This window comes from Elaeis guineensis, chromosome 9, assembly GCF_000442705.2.
Source record: "Elaeis guineensis isolate ETL-2024a chromosome 9, EG11, whole genome shotgun sequence".
In the NCBI taxonomy this organism is placed as follows: Eukaryota; Viridiplantae; Streptophyta; class Magnoliopsida; order Arecales; family Arecaceae; genus Elaeis; species Elaeis guineensis.
Window position 1 is genome coordinate 26,093,084 of NC_026001.2, and position 25,873 is coordinate 26,118,956.

The following is a 25,873-nucleotide window of genomic DNA, read 5'->3' on the forward strand; positions in this document are numbered from 1 at the left end:
AGAATAGGATAGAATAGAACTAAATTAAAATTTATCATAAAAAAATTATAATGGACATGAGCAAGATATATGATATTAAAATATCTAATATATAATTTTTTTAATGATCTAAAACATATATTTATCTTTTATCAGTAAATTTTAAGTACTAAATATAAAATAAATCTAATAAATTTTTTAACCGATGCAATCTCAATAGAATTGAACCCTCCAAATTCATTCTTAAAATGCAAGCTGGGGATTGCGAACTTCAAGATTCTTAATAAACACATGGTGCTTGCATAAACATTCGAAGATTCTACCTTTTCTTTTTCATATAATTTTTCTATATTTACTTTTTTTTCTTTTATTTCAGATATCAAACTTTTTTTTATCTTTTTTTTTACTTTTCTTTTCTTTTTCCTATTTTTTTCTTTCCTCTCTTCCTCTTGTTTTCTTCTTCTTTTTTTTCTTCTTGAAACAGAGGAAGGGGTCGTAGGCCGACCCTGCTCCCAGCGACCTAGCGCTCGTTAGCCTTCCTCATCTCTAAGCCATCGCCACCCTCTTCTTTCAGAATCCATGCTCGAATTCCAACCTCCTTGTCCACATCGACTGCTTCTCATTGAGAAATCTCCTCGACATTCGTGGCCCCATCATCGGGATCAACCACATCTTGTCGGAAAAATCCCTCAGAATCTTGGCTCTTCTCTCTTTCTTTCATTTTTTTTTTTTTTTTTTTTTGTTCTTCTTGAAACAAAGGAAGGGGTCTTAGGCCGACCCTCCTCCCAGCGACCCAGCGCTCGTCGACCTCCCTCATCCCGTGAACCATCACGATCGAATTCCGGCCTCCTCGTTCGCATCAGTTGCTTCTTGTTGGAAAATTCTTCGATATTTATGACCCCATCATCGAGATCGACCGCATCTCGTTGGAAAAACCCCTCGGAATCTTGGGATTCTTGGGGAATGCTATCATGTTGTCACCGTAAGGGATGGCGATGGGCTTTTTTTTTTTGGGCTTAGTGGCGGCTGCGGGCGAATAGAAAAGCTTCAGTGAAGATTGTTTTTTTCACCAGCGATCTTTCCACCAGTGCCTTTGATCTCATCGACAGTGTTACCGTCTGGGAGGTGGGAGGCTTTCATCGGGATGCTATGGGTGAACAAAGAATCCTCTATGAAGCGAGCGAACAGAGAAATGTGAGAGGACAGAGAAGCTTTGGCACCTGAGCACTGCTTTTTCTTATCCACGTGTCTCTCTCTTTCTCTTCCTAATAAACTATGTGTAAACGGAAGCTTCTTCAGAGACCTCCATATATATATATATATATATATATATATATATATATATATATATATATATATATATATATATATATATATATATATATATATATATTAGATATATAAGATTATGGCTAAGTAATGAATTTTAATTATTACCGAGTATACGCTGGTCCCTGGCCTGACTCTGTTTTAGAAACCCTTCCGTCCGATCGAACCTGGTGATTCGTCCGTATAAACTTGAGCGAGCGTCGTTCACTTCATCTGGAAGGAGAGGTCGGCTAAGAGAAACGAAGTGTGAGCGCAGGGCGATCGATCGGCATGAGCGTCAGCACTGCGAGCTACCTTGCCCGGCGGGCGGCGCAGAAGGAGCGCGTGAGGATCCTCTACCGCCGAGCCCTCAGGGACACCCTCAACTGGGCCGTCCACCGCCACCTCTTCTACCAGGATGTGCGTCGCTTCTTCTCCTTCTCCCATCAGATCAAATTTTCGTTTTACCCTATTTACGCTCTCCCCCTTCTCTATATCTCACTGCTTTTAAATGCGATCCAGCCGGCGTCTCAAATGCTTGGTAGGGTTTGTTGTGTTCCTCTCGTCTTGCTGGATTTACGCGTTCTAGTTCATTTTTGTTTTCTGTTACTTTATCTGTAGATCCTTCTCTGATCCAAATTGCCATTTTTTTAATTAAAGAATGAGATTGGATGACTTATTAATTCGTTTCACCAGAGACGAGAAGTGTCTAATGATGGTTAAAAAGCTCTGGGTATTCTGTGTTCGATAAGGTTTTGGTTCATCCTTTTAAATGTGGCTTATGCTATTCGATTTTGTTCAAGTTCTTCTGTCGCGTCTGACATTGTGGTACCCGGTTTCATTTCTTAAACTTTTTCAATTTTTGTAAAAGAAATCAAAACAATTGTTTGTCTTTCTGGAGAGTTGTTTCCTCCTGTTGATTTCTGCTTTTTGAATTTTTTGTCATTTTAGTCTGTGTGGAACTGGAGATATCTTGGCTACCACTGAACTTTGTGTGAGACGTCATTCTGTATTATTGATGGCCACAACCAGAAACATTGCAATTCCCAAATTTTTTGTCTACAACGAAACATTTAATATATTGTGTATGAGAAACAATTGTTTTGCTTTTGCTTATGCTGTACTCCTTTTCAGGCATCAGACCTAAGAGAAAAATTTGAGGCCAACAAGCATGTGGTATGTTTCTGTTTTCTCTATTTTTTTTCCTTTTATTTATTAATTATATGGGATCAGGTTGCCTATTGGGTTCATTATTTTGGCAATCCTGACCATTGCCCCTATTAGTTGTTGTATTTGTTTGTAGAACTTGAAAATGGAATATCTACTCGACTTGTCAATTAGAAAGGAAATCCATGATGAAATTGTGTTTGCTTCCTTTGCTTGGTAACTTAGCTCCTATAATATTTGTCTGCAGATTGTTGCCCCCTTTTGCCACTGGATGCCTATTATGTAAATGACAGACCAAAACAAACTGCATAGTCAGTGATAACACCCTACTCATACTCCTAGAGCACCTGTATGGCTGTGTAAATATAAAGGGGCTGAACCATCTAGGTGCTGCTGAGATACATATACACAAAATGACTTCTAGTGCTACACAACAATGCTTTATGCCAAACTGCATTGTTTGCTATTTTAATTGAGAATATATACCACTATTTTTATTGTTTAGAGGGAGGGATAAGGAATACCCTTAATATAATTTATCAAACTACAAATACTTGGAGATGCACCACCAAAGACTCAAACTTGGAACCTCCTCCATTGAAAGGATTGTTGTCATCACTAGGGCATTGGTCCATGCACTATAACAATTTTCTTTTCAAGGAAATAGTCAGATTCTTTAAATACTTTGAAACTATGAGTTGTATCAGGCAATTAGTCATACTATAGATTAAATGACATAAGCTTGAGTTTTTGATTCCATCCTTTTCATGGTGCCACCTCACTTTTATGCCAGGCAATGTTTGGTATTTGGCATGTTGGGTGCCATATGTGCACATGCAATAGTCTCCTCCTGAACTACTTGTTACTGTAGAAGTCTTGAATTTCATTGAAAATTGTAGGTGTGGCTATTTTAGTTGGTCAGATGAGGGTGCCAAAGTAACAATGACATTGAACATTTTTTGAACAAACTATATGCTTGAAATGCTGTATTACAAACCATACTTTTTAGAAAAAAAATCCATTTACAGAACTTAAATGCATTTGACTATACATTTGCCAAGGTGTTTTCTACCAGCATGGTGTATTGAGCATTAGTAGGATAGAGTATGCTGGTTCGAACGTAGTGTCAGTGTGGGAAGCATACCAAGTAGCAGTTCCCTACTGGTCTAGTATGATACCTGGTATGAGTTGGCATGGTCCAATACTTAATAAACCTTATATATATTATTACCTTTGAGAGTTACAATAGTTGAAGCTATTAATATTGTTGGTGGTGGTTTGACAATCACCAAACCTGAAAGTGCACTCTGAAAGCTGATTCCTCTTTCTTAAAAAGTCCACTTTGTTGCATGCATATACTCTGGAAGGTTAAAAAGCAAATCAGATACTTTGGTAAATATAAATGTTCAATGTAACAATTTTATAATGATCCTGAATTTGAATTTCTAATTAAAGATTGGGTACTTTAAGATGATAAGAAAACATTGATTTATATAAAAATATCAAATTCATATTTTCTTTCACTCGAGGCCACATAAATTCTCCTTTCAGTGTAGATGAGACCCCATATATATTGACATAGGACACTGGGTTTAGTGTTGAGTTCAAGCAATGGTAGGCCAATAGGAAATGTATTTGTTAGTTTCTTGAAGGCTCTATCCTCTAGGTACCATCTGTTTCCCAATATATTGTTAGACAGATTATGTTAGGCTTCTAGTTTATGGAAGAAAGCAAACAAAGAGTCTTCTTGGGTTGCTAGGGTTCTGAAACTAAGGATAGATCTTAGGTTTCTATGGCTTGATAATAAGACCTCTAAGAGTTTCAGGGGTTTGTAGGATTAGAAACCAGTAGCACAGTTCAGGGATCTCAGAGGTTTGGATGAACAGAAGCAGAGGAATCAAGGTTCTAAGTGATTTTCAAGGTTTGGAGTTAGATTTAGAAGCTTTTGAGCTTAAGTTCAAGGAAGAGGGTCACAGGACTAAGAAATCGTGTTATGATCAGATTGATAACAAAATATATTCATATAAGTTTCATATAAGCGCCAAAGAAAACCTCCTTATAGCAAAGGAAATCCAGTTTATATCTGAACTTGTACCTTTTGTTTTTCAGCTTTGAAGGCTTCAAATATAATTCCACACTCCACAGCATTAGAAGAAAGCAAGTGGAATAAAGAAGAAACTAAATGAAAAGAATCAAGGAAAATATGGGATAAAAAATAAGAGAGCGAGAAATATAGTCGTACCAGGCCTTTCTCTTTAACTTTTCGTCAAAGCAACTATGAAGAACCGACCCTAATATTTAGCAATATATAGGTTAATAACCAGCCAAAACATTGCCAATTTGAGTGTAACTAGGACCATACAAGTAAAATAAGAAAACCACTGTAAGTTTTCATAGTTACTGTAGCCTGTACTATATTCACCATAGTGATGTGAATAATAAAAAATCCTAAATACTTTCCTACTAAGAACATATCAACTAATGAAAGAAATATATCGCCTGGCTCTAAAGGAAGTTGGTGATCCAATCTGAAATTAAGAAGAGAAGCAACCGTATTCTCCATTAGAAAATGGCTACTACTTTTCTTTAATGAGGGGTGAACCTAGGGATTAAAGCAGGGTATTCCACAACACTAGGTTAAAGCAGTCTTTTCAACTCTAGCATTATTGGGCGAAGTATGGGACAGAGGCTATTCAAAAAGGTTGTACACAAACTTTTTGTAGGATATTTACTAGGGCGCCTGGAGCTTGATAGCCTTGCTTGAAGTGTAGAACAAAAATCCACTGAAAATACATACATGTAGTACCTCAAGGGCCAGACAGAAAAGGAAGGGGGTCTCGACCAATGTGCTGGTGCTCATTTTCTGGCTTTTGTGTGTCGATCTTTTTGAATCGGTTTCTTGATTTGATATTTTTCTATTGCATGTCCTTTCCTGCCTTTGTCCTTCCCTTCCCTTTCTCACTATTTAGTTTCCTGAGCTCGTTGCTGCCATCTCCACGGGCACCATGCGAGGTGTAGTTCTCGATTGAGTTGCAGATTCTTTCCATTGTTTCCTGCGTGGCATAGACCTGATCAGTCTAATCCTATTCTTCCGGTTCTTTTGCTGTATCTTCTGTCACTCCGGCTGCAGCTTCTACATTTAATTCAATTTTTTTATATATAATAATATTCTTCTTAATTTAATCAACTACATATTCTAATTCAAATGAGATCTAGCTTTACCTATTCGACATCATTCTGTCGCCTTTTCATTGAGGGCTTTTCTGGAAAAACCAATGGAACGAGGTCTCTAGACATGAATTGGACCTCCTAAACAATTTCTAGACTAAATAAAATACAAAAGTTTGGATTGCTAGAAAACTTTTTGGTCCCAAAGGAGGTCCTGCATTCACTTGTACTGCATGGATCCCATACCAGAGATTCTCTTCATGAGGACAAATTTTGATAGGATTTTTTGCATGTATACCTTCCTAAATGTTCAAATTTGCGTGAATATCCTTTCAAAATTGATATCTGAATGTATATCCTCATAAAATACTTGTTTTGCATGTATATCCTTTTTTTTTTTTTTTTGCATATGTGCCCACATCATTTAATGTTGTTAAAAAATTAATGGTTTAAAATTTAAATGACTAAAATATCCTTATAGATAGATATGTAAAAAAAAATTATAAGGGTATATATACAAATAGCAATTTCATGAGGATATTCATGCAAATTTGAATGTTTAGAAGGATATACATGCAAAAAAATTTAATTTAATTTTAATTTATTTTATTTAGATTGATTCAGGCTCTCTTACTCTATAATGTAGTAACATGTTACATAATATAACAACACTATGACGATATTATATAATATTTTATATATTAAAATACTATGTTATATTTTATTTTTATGCAAGATGGGACGACTATGTCCATTTTATAATAACATGATATACCTTATACCTTTACAAAGATCTTTTGATAAAATTTTTAAAACAAAATAAATAAGATTATAAATTCTTCTTGTTACATAATGCCCAAATCCACAACTATGTTCATTCTATGCAAATGTACCAGCTATTCATCTAATATCAGGTTTAGATACTTTTCTTAGAAGTATATTATTATACATTAGAGGAAATATGGATGGTTACGATTTGTTTATCTTCTAGATAAAATAATTTTGATCTATCATTAGATAAAAAGATCATTTTATTTATGTAAATTAATAAATTAAGTAAATTTATTATTTTAGTGGCATATATTAATTTTTCTCTATTAGAATAAGAAAAGAATTAACGAACCAAGAGAGATGTATTTATGTTAAGAGTTTTTTGCGTGTATACCCTTCCAAATATTCAAATTTGCGTGAATATCTTCATAAAATTGCTATTTGCATATATATCTTTATAAATTTTTTTTTTTACACATCTATCCATAAAGATATTTTAGTCATTTTAATTTTAAATTGTTAATTTTTAATGGTGTTAAATGATATGGGTACATATAAAGATATTTTATGAGGGTATATATGCAGATATCAATTTTGAAAGGGTATTTATGCAAATTTGAATGTTTGGGAGGGTATACATGTAAAAAATCTATTTTAATAAGTTTTCCTTGCATAAGATAAAACAAACCTTAATAACATTGGTCCTATAACAACAAATTCCTAGATTTGAAAGGAATCAAGATGGATCTTCTTTGTTCCTTCCACAAGTTAATGTACTGACACATCCTCTAGAAACCCCAGCTCATGTGGATCGAGATTGAAGGGTAGTTAATGTGGACTGTGATGCAAAACTTAAAGTGGTTGATTTCTATGGTGGATACAGTCTAGAGATCTTCCTGGATTGGGTTCATGCTCTAGAAAGCCACTTCAAGTTGTGGCTTGCTGAGGAGCATCAACTTTCATTTGCTAAAACAAAGTTGAAGGCAAGGTTTGAAATGTCGTGAGATGGAGGTATACCAGTTCTCTATAGGATGGAATGTCCCACTGTCTCGTTTTGCCCTAGCAGCAGTTCTGGTCATGTATTCCGGTAGATATCCTCCGTCTCTTTCCCCTTCTTCTTTCTTTTCTTTCTTTTTTTTTTTTTTTATTTATTTCCTTCTTTTCTTTATTTTCTTCTACTTTCCTTTCACTTTTTCCTTTTCTTCTCCTTTTCTTTCTTTATTCATTTTTCTTCTTCTTTCCTTTCCATTTTTTTCTTTTCTTCATCTTTTTTTCCTTTCCTTCTTTTCTCTTTCTTCTTCTCTTTCCACGTAGATGGGTCTTAGCATCCTGAACCCGTCTAGGTCCCGCTCTTTCACAACAATGAGATGGGATGGTCGGGACGCCCTCTATCCCGTCAGGATTAAAACCTTGGTTGAAGGGAGAAATCAAGGATATGGTGGACCAAACATTGACAAGTTTATTATACTACCATCTGTACTTGGAATGAAATTAAAGCAGCCATGACTCATCAATTGTGCCTCCAAACTACAAGCAATGGTTCCAATTGCAGTTCATGCAATTCCTGTAAGGGAGTTTGACTATTGAGGAATACATGCCCAAATTTGATAATCTAGGGACTCGATCTGAGTTTCCATAGGTTGAGATATAATATATGTGCCATGCCAAGGCTTGAATCTCCATATCTTCTCCAAATTAACTATGAGCAAGCTCTATGCATTAGCAGATGCTGCGTAGCTTGTGTATCAAATTCAGGAGAAAGTTAAGAGATCAGCTCTAAAGTTTTGCTCCTCTTCTAATGTTATCAAATCTGGACATCCATAACAAATCTGAGTGAAATGAAGATATCGCTAGGTTATGGTTGGTTGCAACAAGCCAGCACACACATTGAGTGCTCAAAGGAGTCAGGTTCAAGTTCCCAATTTAGGGATGTATCAATGCTTCACCTATAAATGATTTGGCCTTCTTCCTGCAATGTCTTAACTAGCAGATGACATTTGTTGATAAGGTCCATTTGATTGCTGATGCTAGCCCCAAGCACAGGGTCAAAGAGGTTTTCTATCTTGAAGTTGAAGGAGTGATGAAGTAAAGAACAGTGGTTGTGAGATGCGGAGGAAGTAAACCATAGCATCATTCTCTGATCTCTTTTCAGTACACATTGGAAAGATGATCATAAAGATTAGAGGCCAAGCAACATTTTCTAGACCAACGTATGCTGTCATGGATAGCTATCCGATCTATGATTGATTCAAGTAGTTGCATCAATGCCATTTCCAAAGATGTTGTGCATAATTAAAGCTGAAAACCAATTTGCATCTCCCTACAAGGTAGCATAAGCGAAGAATACCAATCCCCAAAGTTCATAGGAGGTGTTTTATCTCTTATTCTATTGGTGGTCTCATCGCATAATGTAGTGTTACATGTTGCGAATCAAAGTATGCTGCATACTCCTTGGCTACCTTGCTTTTCAACAGTTTTGTTAAGCATGATGGCTTTGTGAATACATATCCGTTCTAGCATGAAAGCCATACCCTATGTACCCACCAAAGACCTCTAATCAATGAAACTAAGGCACACTCCTAGGCAATGCTTAGCTCCAGGGGAAATGGCTTGTTAAGTCCCTACTGCAACTCCATGGTGTTGAGTTCTTTAAAGGGGAAGGGGGTATTGTAGCAATTGTTGAAGATTAGGTGCTAAGGGTTAAGCAAGGGTGTGATGCTTACCAAAATAAGCTTTGGATGTGCTTATGTTGCTATGCATACCAGCAAAAGGCTGAGATTAGGAATTTGGACAACAATTAAGGTATTTTAGGCTGCATTGTCCTTTGCATTGTAGAAGGGATAGGCTGTTATATGGGATAAGTCTTCTTTTGGTGTTTGGTTGGAGAGATAAAGTGTAGAATAAATGGATGCATTGGTTTTCACGATGATTTGGATTTTATCATAATGACATAATTGCCCTCTCCTTTTTGTTGTGTTTAAAGAGTTGATTAAGACAAAATAGTAATTGGAAGGGATAAGTTTCCCCTACTCCATGGGATAACTCTATTATGCCAAAATAGCAGAATAGAATTTATCTTCTCTCCTCTCTCTCCTCTCTCTCTCTCTCTCTCTGCACTTATCCGAAGATGCTTATTCGGAGATGCTTTTGGGGTGTTTGGCAGGATATCACCCCTCTTATCCCCTTTACTGAATGCAGCCTTAGGAACCCATCTTGTTGTAAGGAACATGTATGAGGTGAGGTGCAAAAACAATTGCTTCCAACATTCTCAAAGATATTGCTAATCAAGTAGCTTTTAGTCTCTATTTCAGTATATATGGCTTTTAGATTAATTGTGAAAGATAATAAGAGGGTGATTTCTATTCATGTGACTAGTACATGCCCTGTTAAGGGTTCTAATAGGGGTTCATAGTTTGGTCAGTTAGTAGGATTTGTAGGGGATTTCAATCTATATCTGTAAGAATTCTATCCAACTCAGACGAGGAAGCTTTAGGGATTGGTTAAGTCTACAAAGATCGTAAGGGCTAGTTGAAATGTTATTGTACAATGAAATTTTTATGAGGGAGTAAAGAAACATTTTGTCTTATTCCACTCATGTATCACTTAGGCCTGTTTGGCTACCCTGGTAAAAGATTCTAGAGAATGAAAATTCTCTGGTAATAGAGTGATGCATCACATTGATACCCCATGAAAACTTTAATCCAGAATTCCATATTCTTAACTGTTTGGGTGATTTAAAAAAAATCCTAAGTGATGCTTCTTAAGCTCACAACTCTCTCATTCTCCTATCTTGTTCCTCTATTCAGGCCAACCCAAATTATTATTATCTACTGCAAGCACCACCACTACTGTCAGTGTCCATCACCACTATCATTACCACCATGATCACACCACATTGCCTATCAATATAATTAAAACTGCTGCCACCATTGTTACAATCGCTACCACCAAAATCACTATTGCCACTGGTACTACCACCATTGTCATCATGACCACCACTACCGTCACCAAGACCACCATCACCACCAGAGCCACTACAACCACCACAATCACCTTCATAGCTACCACAACTGCCACAATCATCTCCACCACCACCACGACCACCATCATCACTACCACAATCATTGCAGGACTAGCGTCATCATAGCCAGTAGCCACCATGATCATCATCACTCCTACTGCAACCACCATGACCATCACTATCATGAGCATTACTATTTCTACTAGCATAACCACCACAATCACTCCCACCATCATTACTTATGCTATCACCATGACCACCATTACCAAGACTGACACCACCACCATTGCAGCCACCACCATCATCACCACTGCCATAGAGTGGGGTTTGCTGCAGGGGGTTAGATTGTCTAAGAGATGAGGTGGAGGACAAGATAAGATTAGGATGTACATGGAGCTGTGGGTGAGGTTGGGGCATGGCAGGTTGTTGGCCCATGGTGGAGTGGTAGCTGTCATCAATAGTTAGGTTGGATTGGGTGAAGAGAGAGTTGCCATCACTGTTCCGTTGTCGGTGGAGCTCAGCAGTGGGTGTGATGTAGGGCTAAGGTAGAAAGGGGAAGAAGGAAAGAGGGCGGGGGTCATGGGGGTGGGTTCATGGAGTTGGAGGAGTCATGTGAGTTGGTGTTGTGATGAGGGCAGCCCTGATAGAAAAAATTGCTGGAAAACTTTAAGTGAGGAAAGGAAATACTCTGGAATTAGGGTTATTGCGGAGCTTTTAGCTGGAGCTACTTTGGAAATTTTTATATTGGGCAAAAAAAACTGAGAGTATTTGCCTAAATTCCAATTTGAGGTACCCAAGCACGGCCTTAATCTTCTACTTTATATCTTAAATCTGGTATTTAGGTCTGTTCCTTTCTCTCTATTTTATTATGTCTTGAGAGGTAATCGTATTGCTGCAATTATTTAGTAAACAGTTCTATTCTAAAAATAGGCTTTATTGTTCAAATTGCTTAATAGATTTGTCTAGATTATATGCGGACTAGTCAGTCTAAGATTTTGGACTTAATTGTTATTATCGTTCTTCTTTATTGCATATGCTATTAACTCTTAAAAGCTAGACCCAATCGTTTGAGTCTGGGTCCAATAAAATCTGCAATCCATGCAAGCTATTTCACTATTCCCTTAATTTGTACATTAGATCGGCACTGAATCATTTTGGATTGCCATGAAACTTTTATTTTTGGTTTTCTAGGGTTTACTCTTTAAAACAATTAGTTCAGATTTAGATAAGCTATCTATCAACCAATAATCCTCGATTTGCACTCTATCCTGTTTTGTGCAGCTTGACAGCAAGCATACAACTGAGCCTAAACCCCAGGAATTCTGCACTTTTAGGTTATCTACACATTGCAGAATGCAGACTATCACCATTTGGTCCTGCATCCTATCCTCACCTGTTAACTGAATGAGGCCACGAATATTCTTGAGTCTACATATGATACTTGATGAAAGCTCCACTTATGTCCTCATGGGTAATTTGAATGTGGCAACACATTATGGAGCTAGAGGTTTGCAAAGATCCTATCGATAATTTGAAGAAGACCAAAAACACCACCTAAATAGAAATCCATATGCATCTTTCAGGTATGATGTTACTTCTAGATTTGAAAATTTACGGATGCCTTATGGAGCAATTCTAAGAAAAATCCAGTGAAAAGATATGGATGTAGAAGAGACTGTAATTTGTATAAAATTTCAAGTATATCATTTTGAAATAGAAACCAAGCCGCTCAAACTAACACAGTATTGAGTTTCCAAAGAAGAATAACTGAAAAGTGTTGGCAGCTAACAGCAAATATTCAAAATTCAGAATGACTTCAAAATTGAATCTAAGGCATTCAAAATTTCTGAATATATCCTGGAATTTGGAAACTGAGTTAATTTTTAGGATTTTAAAAACAACACCTAGGTTGGAGAAAGTTCAAAATACAATACATCTAGAAACTCTTACAAAGACAACCCTAAATTTTAGAAGGAACATATGAAATATAATTTCAAAACAACAAATAAGCTTCGAAGAGGCTCCGACACCCAAAGGACCCAAGCAAACCTTAAATTCAATGTGATGCAAATGGTTACTTTGATTTGATGCTAAAGGAAAACAATGAAATCCTTGCTTGAGCTTCCCTACTCTCTCAAAAGTTCTATCCTGTTCTTTCTTTTTACCATAACTTGCTGCCATTGGCCCTTGTTATTGGCATGAAAGGGCAGTGATTATGAGGGTAAAGATTAACCTGGACCCAGCCAACCTGATCCATGTAGAACATACTTATGTATATATAAAGTCTATTATAATAATATTGATTTTATATTATATAATATATAGTTTCATAGGCTCCTGATTCAAGAATTGGGTTGCTTTTGCTTTTCTGATCAGATTATTGAATTATTATGGTTGCAGTTTGTATTATACATATTCTAGTTCTATAAATATTTTGAATTATTGTTATAAGATTCTTTTTAATATTATATATATATATATATATATATATATATATATATATATATATATATATATATATATATATATATATATATATATATTGTAAAGCTTCTTTTATTAATTTGTTTTGTTGAATAAAATCCATAGTTTATTTGCTTTGGACAATCCAACAACTGACTAGAACCAACTTGATTTGATTGGTCAGGTTGGATTTTTCCAATGTTGATTGGTTTGATTCAGGTCCTAAAAGTTAAGAACCTATTCAGATTGGGTCACTGTTGTGTTAGCCTCTAACCTAACCAACCAACCAACCAACCAGTGCGCACCCATAGCTGTTATACCTCAACATTGCTGCACCCATAGTTATTATACCTTAACATTGCTAAACGGCAGTATTCTGAAAAGAAAATCTTGTCATTAGGTTTCAAGATAACATCTGTTACAGTGCTAACCCGACATACCACATGAGCGGAATGGTTTCATATTCCAATATCTTACATGCATATATTCCTCTAAGTATATGACATATTAGTTTGGTACTTATTTGAAACTTTTCAGTCTTTGTAGATTCCTTCCATTTCCCATCAACACTGCTTCCCTGGCCATCATATGGCATATTATCCTGAGTTCTATAAGGTATAAAAAGACAAATTTTTTCCTTAGTCTGCTGCCTGTTGTTGGAGGCTGTAGCGATGCAATTTGGAATTTAATTTTCAGATTCTTGGAATTATTTCCAGTCTTTTATTTTCAATTTTTGCAATATTTTTGTATTTTTTTTGGTTATTTTCCTATTTCATGATTTAGCTGGCAGATTTCTTCCACCTTTAGTAGCTGTGAAAGGAATCAAATTAGGTTGTTAATAGGTAGCCCGTTGATTTTCTTGTGGCGGGGTTTTATTCACAGATTTGGTTGTTTCGATTTCTATTTTCCTAAGAGTCCTACATAGAAAAGAAAAAGGGGTCGGTTAACATTTATTTAAGAAATGTCGCCGGCTATTTTGCTGAAGTTAATGGAACTGAAGATTACATGAGCAAATACATGAGTAAAGTAGATGACATGGTAGGGGCCATTGCTTGGGGTAATTGGTAAAAGGTTTGGGCGGACAAGTGCAATGGCACGTTCTATTGCACTTGTCAGCCACTTGTGGAAAAAAAAAAGCCAAAAGTTATGTCTGTCCCCAGTCCACCCCTCCTAGGATCAGATTGCCGGACCATAACTGGGTAATGTCTCTATAAAATAGATGACAGGTCTTTTCTCTTCTTCTTTGTCTTCTGCTGGTGCTGCGGCTGGTGCTGCTGCTTCTTTATTTTATCTTCTTCTTCTGCTCTATTCTCTTTAACTCTTCTTTTTCTTATTTTTTGCATTGTTATGACAGGTTTCTGCTGTACCAAACCAGATTATTTAAAATCCAGATCTGAATATAGTTCCCTTTTTTTGGGTTTCCTAACAAGTTAAAAGATCTGAAAAGCAAGGATGTTGTTTAGATTAATTTAAATCTTCACTTGATCAGATAGTGCTTGTTCTTTTATAACCTCCAAATTAATAGCAAGGCTACACAGAGAGGATATCAGAGCAAATTGATCAATGTGACAAACATGCCTTAAGAGGCCTTCAAAAACTCTAATTTATGTTCATTTCCATGCATAAGAATAAAAGATAATGGAGTTCCAGATATGAAAGATTCACGAACTTTGAAGCTTTCTTGCAGCTAAAACAGATGTATTTGGAGTTTATTCGTTGACTTAATCTAGGTATGATCCAACCAGAACATAATAAAAGATATTCAAAGGAATTCTATTTTTTTCAAATGACTATGATGAATAAAGAATCAGTCTAAGTACAGGATGAGATGCAAACAGCTGAAGATCACAGAATAAATGGGTGTGAATGTGATAGAATTGGAAGGTGAGAAGGATCTAAGAAGCAAGGAATCAGTGTTTGTAGATTTTATGGTTTTTAAATTTCTTAAACAAAGATTTGTCATGTAAGGAGTATTCGGTTGAGACCAGGATCTAGATGGTTGAAATTATTGTCAGTTCTAGGCTTTTATCTCAACTTTCATACTATTTTCATATTATTTTTTGGTTATCTGTCTAGGACTTTTGGACTTCTCTTATTCAAATTGACATTCCATTAGTCATTGCAGGGATTCAGGTCCCAGCAGGACGTCTCGGGACGTTCCGTGGGACACCGGGATGGAGTACCATCCCATGTGTTCGGATAGGCCATCTCGCTAGCGTCTCAGCATCCCGATTGGGATGCCTTGGGACATCCTCTATCCCAAGTGTTGGGATGGGGCGGGACGGCGATGCGTCCTATTCCATAGAAAACCAGGATAGCCCCGTCCCAAGGATTTAAAATCTTGGTCCATTGTTTGGTTGGCAATTTTGTTGCTTGTTTAGGAGTCCAAAACTGTCAGTTGTCAGCTAGTCTTTATATGGAAGGAATTTATTTACAGGTTTAGTTATGTTTTCTTTCTATTTCTCAAGAGCTATGTAGGTCATGTTACTGAAGAGGTCATATGGCCAGTTGTTTCAGGAAGGTGGACCGCTTCTATTCCTATTTTTCTTCTACATTCACTTTTCTTGTCCATTTCTAATTTTTTGCATTGTTTTGCTAGGTTTCTGCTGCACTAAAGATCAATTTGAAATTCAGATTGAATATTGGTTTAAAAGTTCATTTTCTTATGCTTAGCAAGTTAGAAAAAGCTGAAAAGCAGCAATTTTGACTTACATTAATCTAAATATACGCCAATCAGCTGCTACTTGTTTTTTTGTATCATCTAGATTAGCAGCAGTCTACATCAGATATGCTTGATTTTGTAAAGAACTAAATATTCAATTTCTGGATTTCCTGTAACTAATCTTTTGCTTTGTTATATTAAGTAGGTTTTTATACACTAAACTACATTTCGCTGGATGATGGTTTGCCTTTTTCATGCATTATTCATCAAATTTCTTCTTAGAGATGGTGCTTATACACAAAAATTTTTGTTATGCTTGAAAATATTTTGTAAGGAACTAAATATTCAACTTCTGGATTTCCTGTAACTAATCTTTTGCTTTGTTATATTAAGTAGGTTTTTATGTCCTAAAATACATTTCGCTGGACTATGTTTGCCTTTTTCATGCACTATTCTTCAAATTGCTTCTTAGAGAGCAAATGATGCTTATACACAAAAATCTCTTGTTATCATATTAACATTGTTTTAACTTTTAAGCAAGCTTTAAGGTGCCATCCTTCACAGATGGTACCCCATTCCTGTTTTGAAGTAATAAGACATATTGATCTCTAATTTTTTTACTGCCTTTTGCCTTTTTGGGTCTTTTCATGTTGTAAACAAGTTGTTTCATGTGATGCAAGTAGATGCCTACTTGATAATAGTGTGATGCTTCAAAATATCTGGAAAAACAGATATTATGCAGAATGGTTATATATAAGTTTTTCAATTATGAGACATGGTAAATTTGCAGGAGGATCTAAACACCATTGATAGGCTTATTGATGAGGGAGAAGCAACATATGAGAAATGGCAGCACCCTGATCCTTACATCGGTAATTGTTGTTAAAAAGTTCAAACAGTCATAGCTAGTAGTCTTATTGCAGTTTTAAATCTTTCATTTTTTTTTTTTTTGATAATGATGATATTTTCTCAAGTATCTTTGCTAGCTTTGTACAATGCATGTGGAAGAACTTGTTTTCCCTCTTTATGTTCCCCACCAGCTCCCCACGCCCCTTTCTTTTTCCAGGGTATGGTTAATATATGTGATGAATATCCTATAATGTTCCTTCATACTTCTTCACGTGGAATTGGCATGTATCATTTTATTTTGTTCTTCACTTGCATACTTTTCTTTTAATGGAGGCTGTAGAAAGTACATTGTGGCTTGATAGTCATTAATGAATGTGTTAGAAAGAGGGGGCTCCTTGTATGATAATGTTTATAAGCTAGAATGAGCAAAATGCAGCTTAGCCTTTATCAGCCAAAAGTAAATATGTGCATAATGAATCAAGAGCTATTGGGTTTTACTTTCCTATCCATTTTTTTGCTTTCCTTCTTGTTTCATTTCCTTTCTTTCTCCTAATGCTGGCTATTCTAATATCAGCTTAAAAATGATGTCGAGGTTGCTTTTGTTTTGTACTTATCAATGTTTTTATACATTTCATTGCTTTTCTCTATATCTTAAGGTAGGTCTTGGTATCTAGAGACTTGCCCTCTGGGCTACTCCTTTCCTGGCTAAATTTGCATTGTTTTGTAGCTTGACATCATTTCACAGAGGATCAGATCAGGCATTGCAGCCATTCTTAGAAAATAAAATAAAAACAATAAATAGAAGAGGAGGGATGAGACATTGAATGGAATATGAATATTATGTCCATAACTGCAGACTGCAATGTTGAAACATGTCATTTAAAAATAATCTGAAATTGAAAGGTTATTAATAGAATTGTGCTAAATATTTTCAAGAATAACATTAAGCTGGTGATAAAAGTAATTTATCCTTGAAGCTTTCTGAATATTTGGCAAATATTCAATCAAGGTTTTACATCTTGATGGGACGAGGGGCATCCCAGCCGTCCTGTTCCTTTCCTATGAGAAAACAGGACCGGGATGGGTTTGGGATGCCAAAACCCATCCACGCGGGGAGAGGAGGAGAAAGAGAAAAGAAGGAAGAAGAAAAGGAAAAAGTAAAAGGAAAGTAGATCTTAGCAAAAGAAAAAAGGAAAGCTGAAGAAACATGAAAAAAGAAGGGAGGGAGAAGAAAGAGAGAAAAGAAGGGAGGGAGAAGAAAACAAAGAAAAGAAGGAAAGAAAGAAAGGAAAAAAAGAAAGAGATGGAGGATGTCTACTGGAATGCATGACTCCGATTGCTATCCGACAGGATGAGATAGCAGGGCATCCCATTCAATAGAGAAAACAAGACATCTCCATTCCATGGGAATTAAAACCTTGTATGTAATATTTAAAACCTCTTTTTGTACCAAAAGAAATCATCTTTTTGAATTTTTATTTGGATTTTCTGATCAAATAGACTGGTGTTTTAGAGAGTAATTATAAGGGTGGTCATGATTTTCATTATTTATTTCAATGCTTGATTTTTCACCAAAAATTTTGCAAGAAGATGCAAGTGGAAACGGATGAGGTATGTCTTAGCTTGGCTATTTGCATCTTATGACAAATGCTGTAAAATGATTGATCTTTATACAGAGCCCATAAAAATTCACTAGAAAGTTGACAAACAAGATCAGTATATGTGGTGATTTATCTTTTATTATAAACACAAGCATGTATAAGACTTAAATACATTGCCTGCCAAAATCCTCAGGTCACACCCCCCTCCCACCCTCTTGTGTATGTGTGTTATTTTCATATCTCCTCATGTTTTCCTAGCGATTTTGAAAATATTGGGCTGGCAACATGTCATTGCTAGTTTTGGCTGCTGGTGGATAGACCCTGTAGGATGTTTTGTAAGGCTTAACCCATTGAATACCTCTAGCAGGCTTCAGTACTAATATTCCTTGTACTGTCATAAAGCATCAGTAAGTTCATGAGTTTTGATTCTCAAGTAAAGTACTTTTTTCTAACCAAATATACAAGTGTTTGTTTCCTATCTTACATGGAAGAGGAAAAACGATAAACCATTTATAATGTGCTGCGGAAGAATTAACCTTGTCAGTGATATTTTCACTTTCTTGATTTGCATGGCATTTGCATGGTGTGGAAACTGAACCCTGCTTTCTAACTGACAATGTCATCCCTTAAGACACTATCTTCATATGGTGGATGCCTGCACATTTTGTTTGTCATTAGTCATTACCATATAATTCTCATGCAAATGAAACCTGATAGTGGTCCTTTTGTAGGATAATACAAATAGACTTTGGCTACAGTTTTAAGCATGATGAGAATATATCTTGAGTGCTTTTTTAAAGGAAAATATTATCTTTAAAGAGAGGGCTTTTCTCTCTGGTTCTTTATCTGTAGCATGAATAACTGGGTTGCCTTATTCTCTATAGCCAAAGTACAGCAGATTTCTTCCACGATTATTGTGATAGCTTTGCACCCCCGGAACTTTCTATCTTTCATGTGGTCATCTTCCTTTTCCACTCATTAATTGGATTCACTAAAGCACCTTAACCACATGTCTTAAAGTATTTACTAGAAGACAAAGTACTTATTGGATCACAAACTATAGGTCCAAAATACAGGGAGATTGTTTGCAGTAGCGCTCTAAGGACTCGTTTGGTTCGTGGGAAGAGAAGGGGGGAAAGCGTGGTCAACGGGAAAATGAAGAACCCCTCTTATTTGGTTGAAATTTTTAGAGAAGAGACATTGGAAAATGGCATTCCCATAGGAATAAAAATTTCATGTTTCATGGAAAAGAAAAATCCATATGGGACATGGATTTGGGCTGAGAATTGGAATCTTTTTTTTTTCCAAAAGTGCCATTAAATCCATGAGTAGAATGAAGGTTTTTTGTTTTATTAAGGGTACGATAGATATTTTATACAGCTTTCTCAGAAAAGGTACTTGGGAATGTGCCACTTTCCTATGGTCAACCAAATATACCAAAACCACTTTTTCAAGCATTATATTCTTAGGAATCAGCTTCCAAGGAAAAACATTCTGCCTAGGAAAAATTATTCCCACGAACCAAACAATCCCTAAGTTGTGGAGTATAAATCAATGTGACAATGACGATTTGACAATTCCAACCCAAAAAAACAATGTGATAATTGATTGAACTTAGGCAATAGCTGCTCAATGTATGCTTTAGTATCTGCCCATGAGGCTTGACCCTATGGTTGTAGATTTATTCTATATGCCACTTTATAGTTTGTATATTTGCTCAGCAGTTAATATTCCATCAACTTTCTGTATTCTTTGTTCTGATGCATGCTACTTCTAATCATAGAGTCAAGTTCAAGGTGGCATGACATGGCATGCATCGTATGTACCATGCTAGTGCCTTAATGTCTTGTGGCACTGGCATGGTATTGATTGATTGTGTGCTAGTACTTGGGATGTTGCCATTGCCAGTTGTGCCAAGCATTTGAAGCTCTGACACAACTTGGCACAGCGCAATATGTTTGGTACCATTGCTTGTCCTTGCTTCTACTATAGTCTTAAATTGATTATGTGATTTTGGTGTAGTGCAATTTGATTTGTATTATTTTCCTGATTTGCAGTTCCTTGGGCTCCTGGTGGCTCCAAATTCACGCGAAATCCACCACCACCTTCTGGGGTAAGATATTGGTTTAATATGCAAAAATTTATTTTGTCATTCTTTGTCAGTCCCTCGTCTGGTTGCTCTGTTACATGAGTTAGCCTAATAGAACTTACGTCGACATAATGTATGTAAATATATTTTTCCACTTCATCTTCAATATATTTTACCTTGGAGAATGCTTGCATTCTCATGCTGGGATAGGCATTGCTTTTTATTGAGGTTTGAGATTCTTGCAAGCATGACACTTGTGCATATGTGATTGATAGGGCACGTTGGGTGATTTACCATCTTACATGCATTTATCTCAATTCTTTTTTTAAAGGAATTTCTTTGATGATTCAGCACATTTCTGAACTGCAAACTCATGCTTTAATATTATAGTGCAAGGCATATCCCAAGTACTTCAAGACTGTTCAATCACAAACCCAACAGGGTTGTAATGCACCACCAATGCAACCTGCAATACCAGCCTCTCTTACATGTGCAAAATGCATTCGAAAATCAAGTATTCTCTCAATTAGATTTTCAAGTGGATTTCACATTAAAAAGAGATTTTGAGACTGCTTGTTTGTTGGTTCATTTCTCAATCCTTTGGTTGCCGCTACAAAATGCTGCACATACAATATTCTTGACATTTTTTATTTTAAGTGGCATTCTCACCAAGAGCGAGAGGGTGGCATATCTTCGTTGGCTAGAAGGTAGACCCACAAATCTACTCTTAAATAAAAAAAATTGACACCTCAAATATATTCAGTTTACATGTATTTTTTTAGAAACAAACCTGGGAAACCTTTTGGCTATTGTTCAATAATGATGAGATGAATGATCAACGACCAGGAGACTTTTTGTTTAGGTGAAAAGGATAATCAAGGGGAGAAAAGAAGTGAGAGGGGATGGAAGAGCTTAAACAAGTTTCCATGAATAGTCAATTTCCGGCAGCACCCAAATGTTCAATCACACAAGTTAAAAGCTAAATAAGCTAAATTACTGCATTGTATGGTTGCTATTCTTGAAGCATGTTTGGAGTTAATTTCCATATTGATTTCATCAATTGAAAATGCTCAGCAAGTGCTCCATACTGCTGTCACATAAGTACTTCAATTTAGTTCATTAAGGCTAACATTTTACTTGGTAGGAAAATTTACTTGATATTCCTAAGATTGTTGTATTGGATATGAACACTAAGAATTTCCTATGCCGTGATTTTGACCATTCTTTTCATTTTTCTGCAATGATAGTTGATTGGCATGTGTATACACGTAATTATTGTTGTCCTTTTTGTTTTTTGGAGGAGAAGATGAATGAACCATAAAAACGATATTTTATGACTTGGACAATTTTTTTACGACTTATAGGCCTCAACCATGCTCTGATTTGTTTGCTGCCACAGCTTTTTTTTTTTTTTTCTTTTTTTCAGTTTATATGTTGGTTAACATTTCTTTTATCTCTGGGTGCAGATCGAGATCGTTTATGACTATGGCAAAGAGGACCACTTGAATTAGAATCATGTTTTTGCAAACAAAGCTTAAAAATTCTGAAAGTTACAGAGACATCCTTTCCCGTTTCTCATCTGTTTGGAATCAATCAGTCTCATGAATAAAGTGAAACTATACATCAGATGTCGTATGTTCTTGATGTTGTGAAAATTTGCATCAAGGTTTGGGAATTCTTTCCATTTACCAGAGCAACCAGTATTGAGTTGCATTTGTGCCTTTATCGTGTGCTTGGTGGAATGGGTTTACTTTGCTGCTGGTGGCGAGTGCTACTGCTACGTGCACTGATGGTGCTCGCAGGGCTGCATGCATGATGTGCATGTGGATGAGTGCAATGCACCGGAGTGTGCATCAAGCACTTGGGCCTGGAGATCACCATTGCGTCATTAGTGGCATTGTGGTGGCACCCGCCACCAAGGGTGAGGCAAACTGGTTCAGTTTTCAGTATGTTGTGAAAGGAAGCTTCCCTGGTTACTTTAGGAGAGGATTCTGAAACGATATTATTTTTTAGGGCAGCAAGCATGCTGTGGCATGATTTAAGCATGGTCCAACTGAATTGGGTAAAACTTCATTTTAAGCCAGATCCAATGTTAAAGCCCTTTATTTTACTAGAAGCCTTCAAAGATCTCGCGACTGAACAAAATCTACTAGCTTGCTATCAATGTTTCAAGGCATCTACCAGCTCGCATGTTAGCTTAGATTTCGCCTCCATATCTACCAAAAATAAGGTATCTAGCTTGATCTTTTCCATATAAAGAAGCAGGGGGCGACAAGGAAGACAAGGAGAGGCCTTCCTTTGTAAGAGAGGCTCGTTCCAACAGGCATATTGGATACCCCCTCGTCTGTTCTAACTTTGAATTCCAGGGATTTCATATGGTTTCTGAAATCAATCATGTAATTTCTTCTCCCTTGAATAAAATTACTTTTAAGTAGATCTTGAATTTTTTGCAAGTTCAATTTGCTAGCATGTTAGCATAGTTTGAATTCCAAGCATTAGTCTCCACCTTTCTTTTGCTTTCTTTTAATCTAGATTTAAGGAGATGAGCTAGCGTTTAAAACCTTTTGATCTCACTCTCCCAAATCGCAAATCCACAAAAATTCCCTTTAATCCTTAAGAAGAAAATCTGAGGGTGGAAGCTTTGATTCCTCTACCATATCAGTAAACACCACTTGAAGTAGCATTCAATACTGTGGCCTAGGAAAGGAAAATTAAAGCCCCAGGTAGTGGGCCCGCAACTGGCTTGGGTGGGTAGGGGAGCCTAGGCTATTTGTAACTTTAGTGCTTATCTAGCCTCTAGTTTGCAGACCATTCCATTATTCATATATTTGTTGCAGTTTTTTTAATTTTTTTATCTTAAAAATACAAATGGATGCCTCCAAACAACATCCCCGAATAGGATATCTCAGAGGGAACGTGCACAAATTTGAGCTTTCCAGACCAAATTTATCCTGTGTCTTAAGGTGTTTTTAGAACCAAAAATCTATTTGATGGAAACTTGGCAGTATAGTAACCACTATTGGTCAACTTTTAATTTAACTAGGACTTGAAAATGAAATCGACAATAGATTTCTGCCATCTAAAATGATTTAATCGTAAGTTTATTTGCCATCAGATTATGATCCGATGGTAAGATTTCAGCTATTAGATTGTAGGTGGACTGCACTGGCACTATAATATTTGTCATAGTCATACTGTCTAATGCTGGTATAAATGAGTAAAAATATTAATAATATGAGATCAAATTTATATGTGGTAAATTTATATTAACACTGATCAAGTCATCTCATATCGTTCTTTTAGATTATCTGGTGTGATGATAGCAAAGAGTAGCAGTAAGGACTATTTGTGTTGCTTCTTGACAGAAGGAGAGGCCAAATGCTAAATTTTTTAACTTCTCTTAAAGTGCATTTTTTGACCAACAAACAATATCATCCAATACTTTCTTCTTCCTTTTCACTTTAAAAGCCATGAAAGTATTTTTTTTAAAGCAATACTAAACATGCCCTAACATTCCCTTGGTCTAATCTCAATTTTGCCGGACACTTATTTAGAATAAATGTGTTGCCGTTGTAAAAGAAAATTTTAATTTTAAAAGAAATAGTTCAGCACATCAAATATTAGAAAACAATTTATAAATAGAAACACAATTTAATTTAGAAGCTTTAGATATAAATAGTAACACAATTTATAAGATATAGTAATTGTGTCTATCTTATACGGTGACCAAGACAAGCCATGGAATCATGAATGTAGAAGTGTTTCATTATATGGACATGTTCGGTTCCATTGTCACAGCTAATTAACTTGGTTCCATAACCAAGCATTGTTAAGGTTTAACCAAAAGATCAGAAACTAAAACTGATTTGCCACCAGACTACAACTAAAGGCCAATCAACCCAATACACCAGCTCACAACATAAGGTGCACAAAATTAAACAAAAAAACCATTCATGAAATAGGTGAGATCATAAAGACACCATGCAGCCAAGTGGTCTAATGATATTCCAACTTAACTATATATGGCTGGATTGGCAAAATCCAAGTTTGAGGATAGAAAGAGCAAATTAAACTTAGAAAGTTTAATAAACTTGGAATGGCATTTTTACTGTTTTTTATTTTTGTTTTTACATATCTGTTCCACATAATGTATGCAAGAATTCCAAGGGTCAAAGGACTCCACTTATAAATAATGTCTTTTCTCTTTTGCATGCAAAATTAAGTTTAATAAAATTGAGTTTTTCTTCAATTATATTTGGGTGGCAGACATCTTGTAGAAGAACCATAGTATAAGGTTGGGCAACATCAACATCAACCAAATTTAGGTGAAAATTCTGATCTAAGGCTGAATGTTTTTCTACCAAAACCATATAAAACTAGAGGTGCAAGGTTGAACATTTTATAGCTAGAAAATTGACCTTCCAGTTAACCCTTTGACCTACCCTTTTTTTTTTTCTTAATTTTTATTCTCTTTTTAGCTATCAAAATCCATATATCTTCATTTTCATGTCTTTTATATTGCTTTTGCTTGGTTATCTGTATACAACCCATTTAAGAAGAGATGGACTTCTCTCCTACCTAGATAGTGAAAGTTTAGTATTATTAGAGTAATAAGAGAAGGGATACAACATTATAAATTATTTTCCAACTGGCACTCATAATTTTACAAATTTATCAGTTATTTGTTTCCATGATCCCCCTCCTAGGCTTCTAGTTTTTCAATAATTTATTATTTTAAATTTGTTTACACATATGAGGTCAGTAGGTTATCCAACTCAATTGTGTTGGGGTCACGGATTAAATAAAAAAAGGGACTATATGCCCTTTATCTTTATAATTTCATAACAATGATATTACAAAAGTGATGCAGAAGTTGATAAATTATCTCCAAAACCATATAAATACATGTATGTTAAAAAAAAATATACAAATATATTATGAATCTTATCAATTCACTATCTATAAATACCCGTTAGGGCATGTTAACACTCATAAGAATTTTGGTGCAAGCACCATAACACAAAATTAATAAATTTTTGGCCTAAACCAAGCATGTGCAATGCATGTTAAGAAGAATTAGGGAATAAAATAATTAGATGACCGGAAGAACTAAGATACAATAATCTAGGCAGTGCAAAAAAAGAGATGAAAAGTAAAATATATTGTTTATATTTTTTTTTGAGAAATCATTGTTGATATCCAAAATAATGATTTTCTAGAAATAAACTAAGAACATTTGGTGAGTAAATTTGACATGCATAATTTCTTGGACATATTCCTATCTTATTTTATAATATAATATAAATTACTTTGAAAACACGTATTTGAAATTAATGATGTTCAAAATGAGATGCTTTTCTTGCCATGATCCTTCTGATGGTTGCTAGGTTCTTCAACTTGTTTCATGGGTATATTGTTTTATATATAAAGCTACGAGTTGCTATAGCGAGTAATTAATTTAAACATAAAACAAAAGGTATCATGCTCAATTTCAATATCATACAAATTAATATTTGACTAAAGAGTGATTGTGCTTCATCATTTGCAGAAGTAAATGACAAATGAGATTCTGGATGCACTAATGTTGGGTTCAAATGAATCCACATGGTGAGATGTTTATAACCAATAGGGTAGGTAGGTTAAATTAAGGACTCTACAAGAAATCTATTGCTGAATATATTTAGAATTATCTCCTATGACTATATACAGTGATTAATTATTACCTAATTCCATGAAATAAAAATATCTTGTGCACCATTAAGTTGAAAATAGCAAATAAAACTACATTAGTACTT

The 25,873-nt window shown here is 35.6% G+C and overlaps 1 protein-coding gene across 1 annotated transcript; it reads left to right on the forward strand.

Annotated features, from left to right (window-relative positions):
- Nucleotides 1-1,442: 1,442 nt before the first annotated feature.
- On the forward strand, nt 1,443-21,799 carry LOC105051270 (NADH dehydrogenase [ubiquinone] 1 beta subcomplex subunit 9). The gene is made up of 5 exons (XM_010931611.4): nt 1,443-1,707; nt 2,422-2,463; nt 16,330-16,411; nt 20,047-20,102; nt 21,545-21,799. The coding sequence occupies exons 1-5, from the start codon at nt 1,579-1,581 to the stop codon at nt 21,587-21,589; spliced, it is 354 nt and encodes a 117-aa protein (XP_010929913.1). The 5' UTR covers nt 1,443-1,578; the 3' UTR covers nt 21,590-21,799.
- Nucleotides 21,800-25,873: the final 4,074 nt, after the last annotated feature.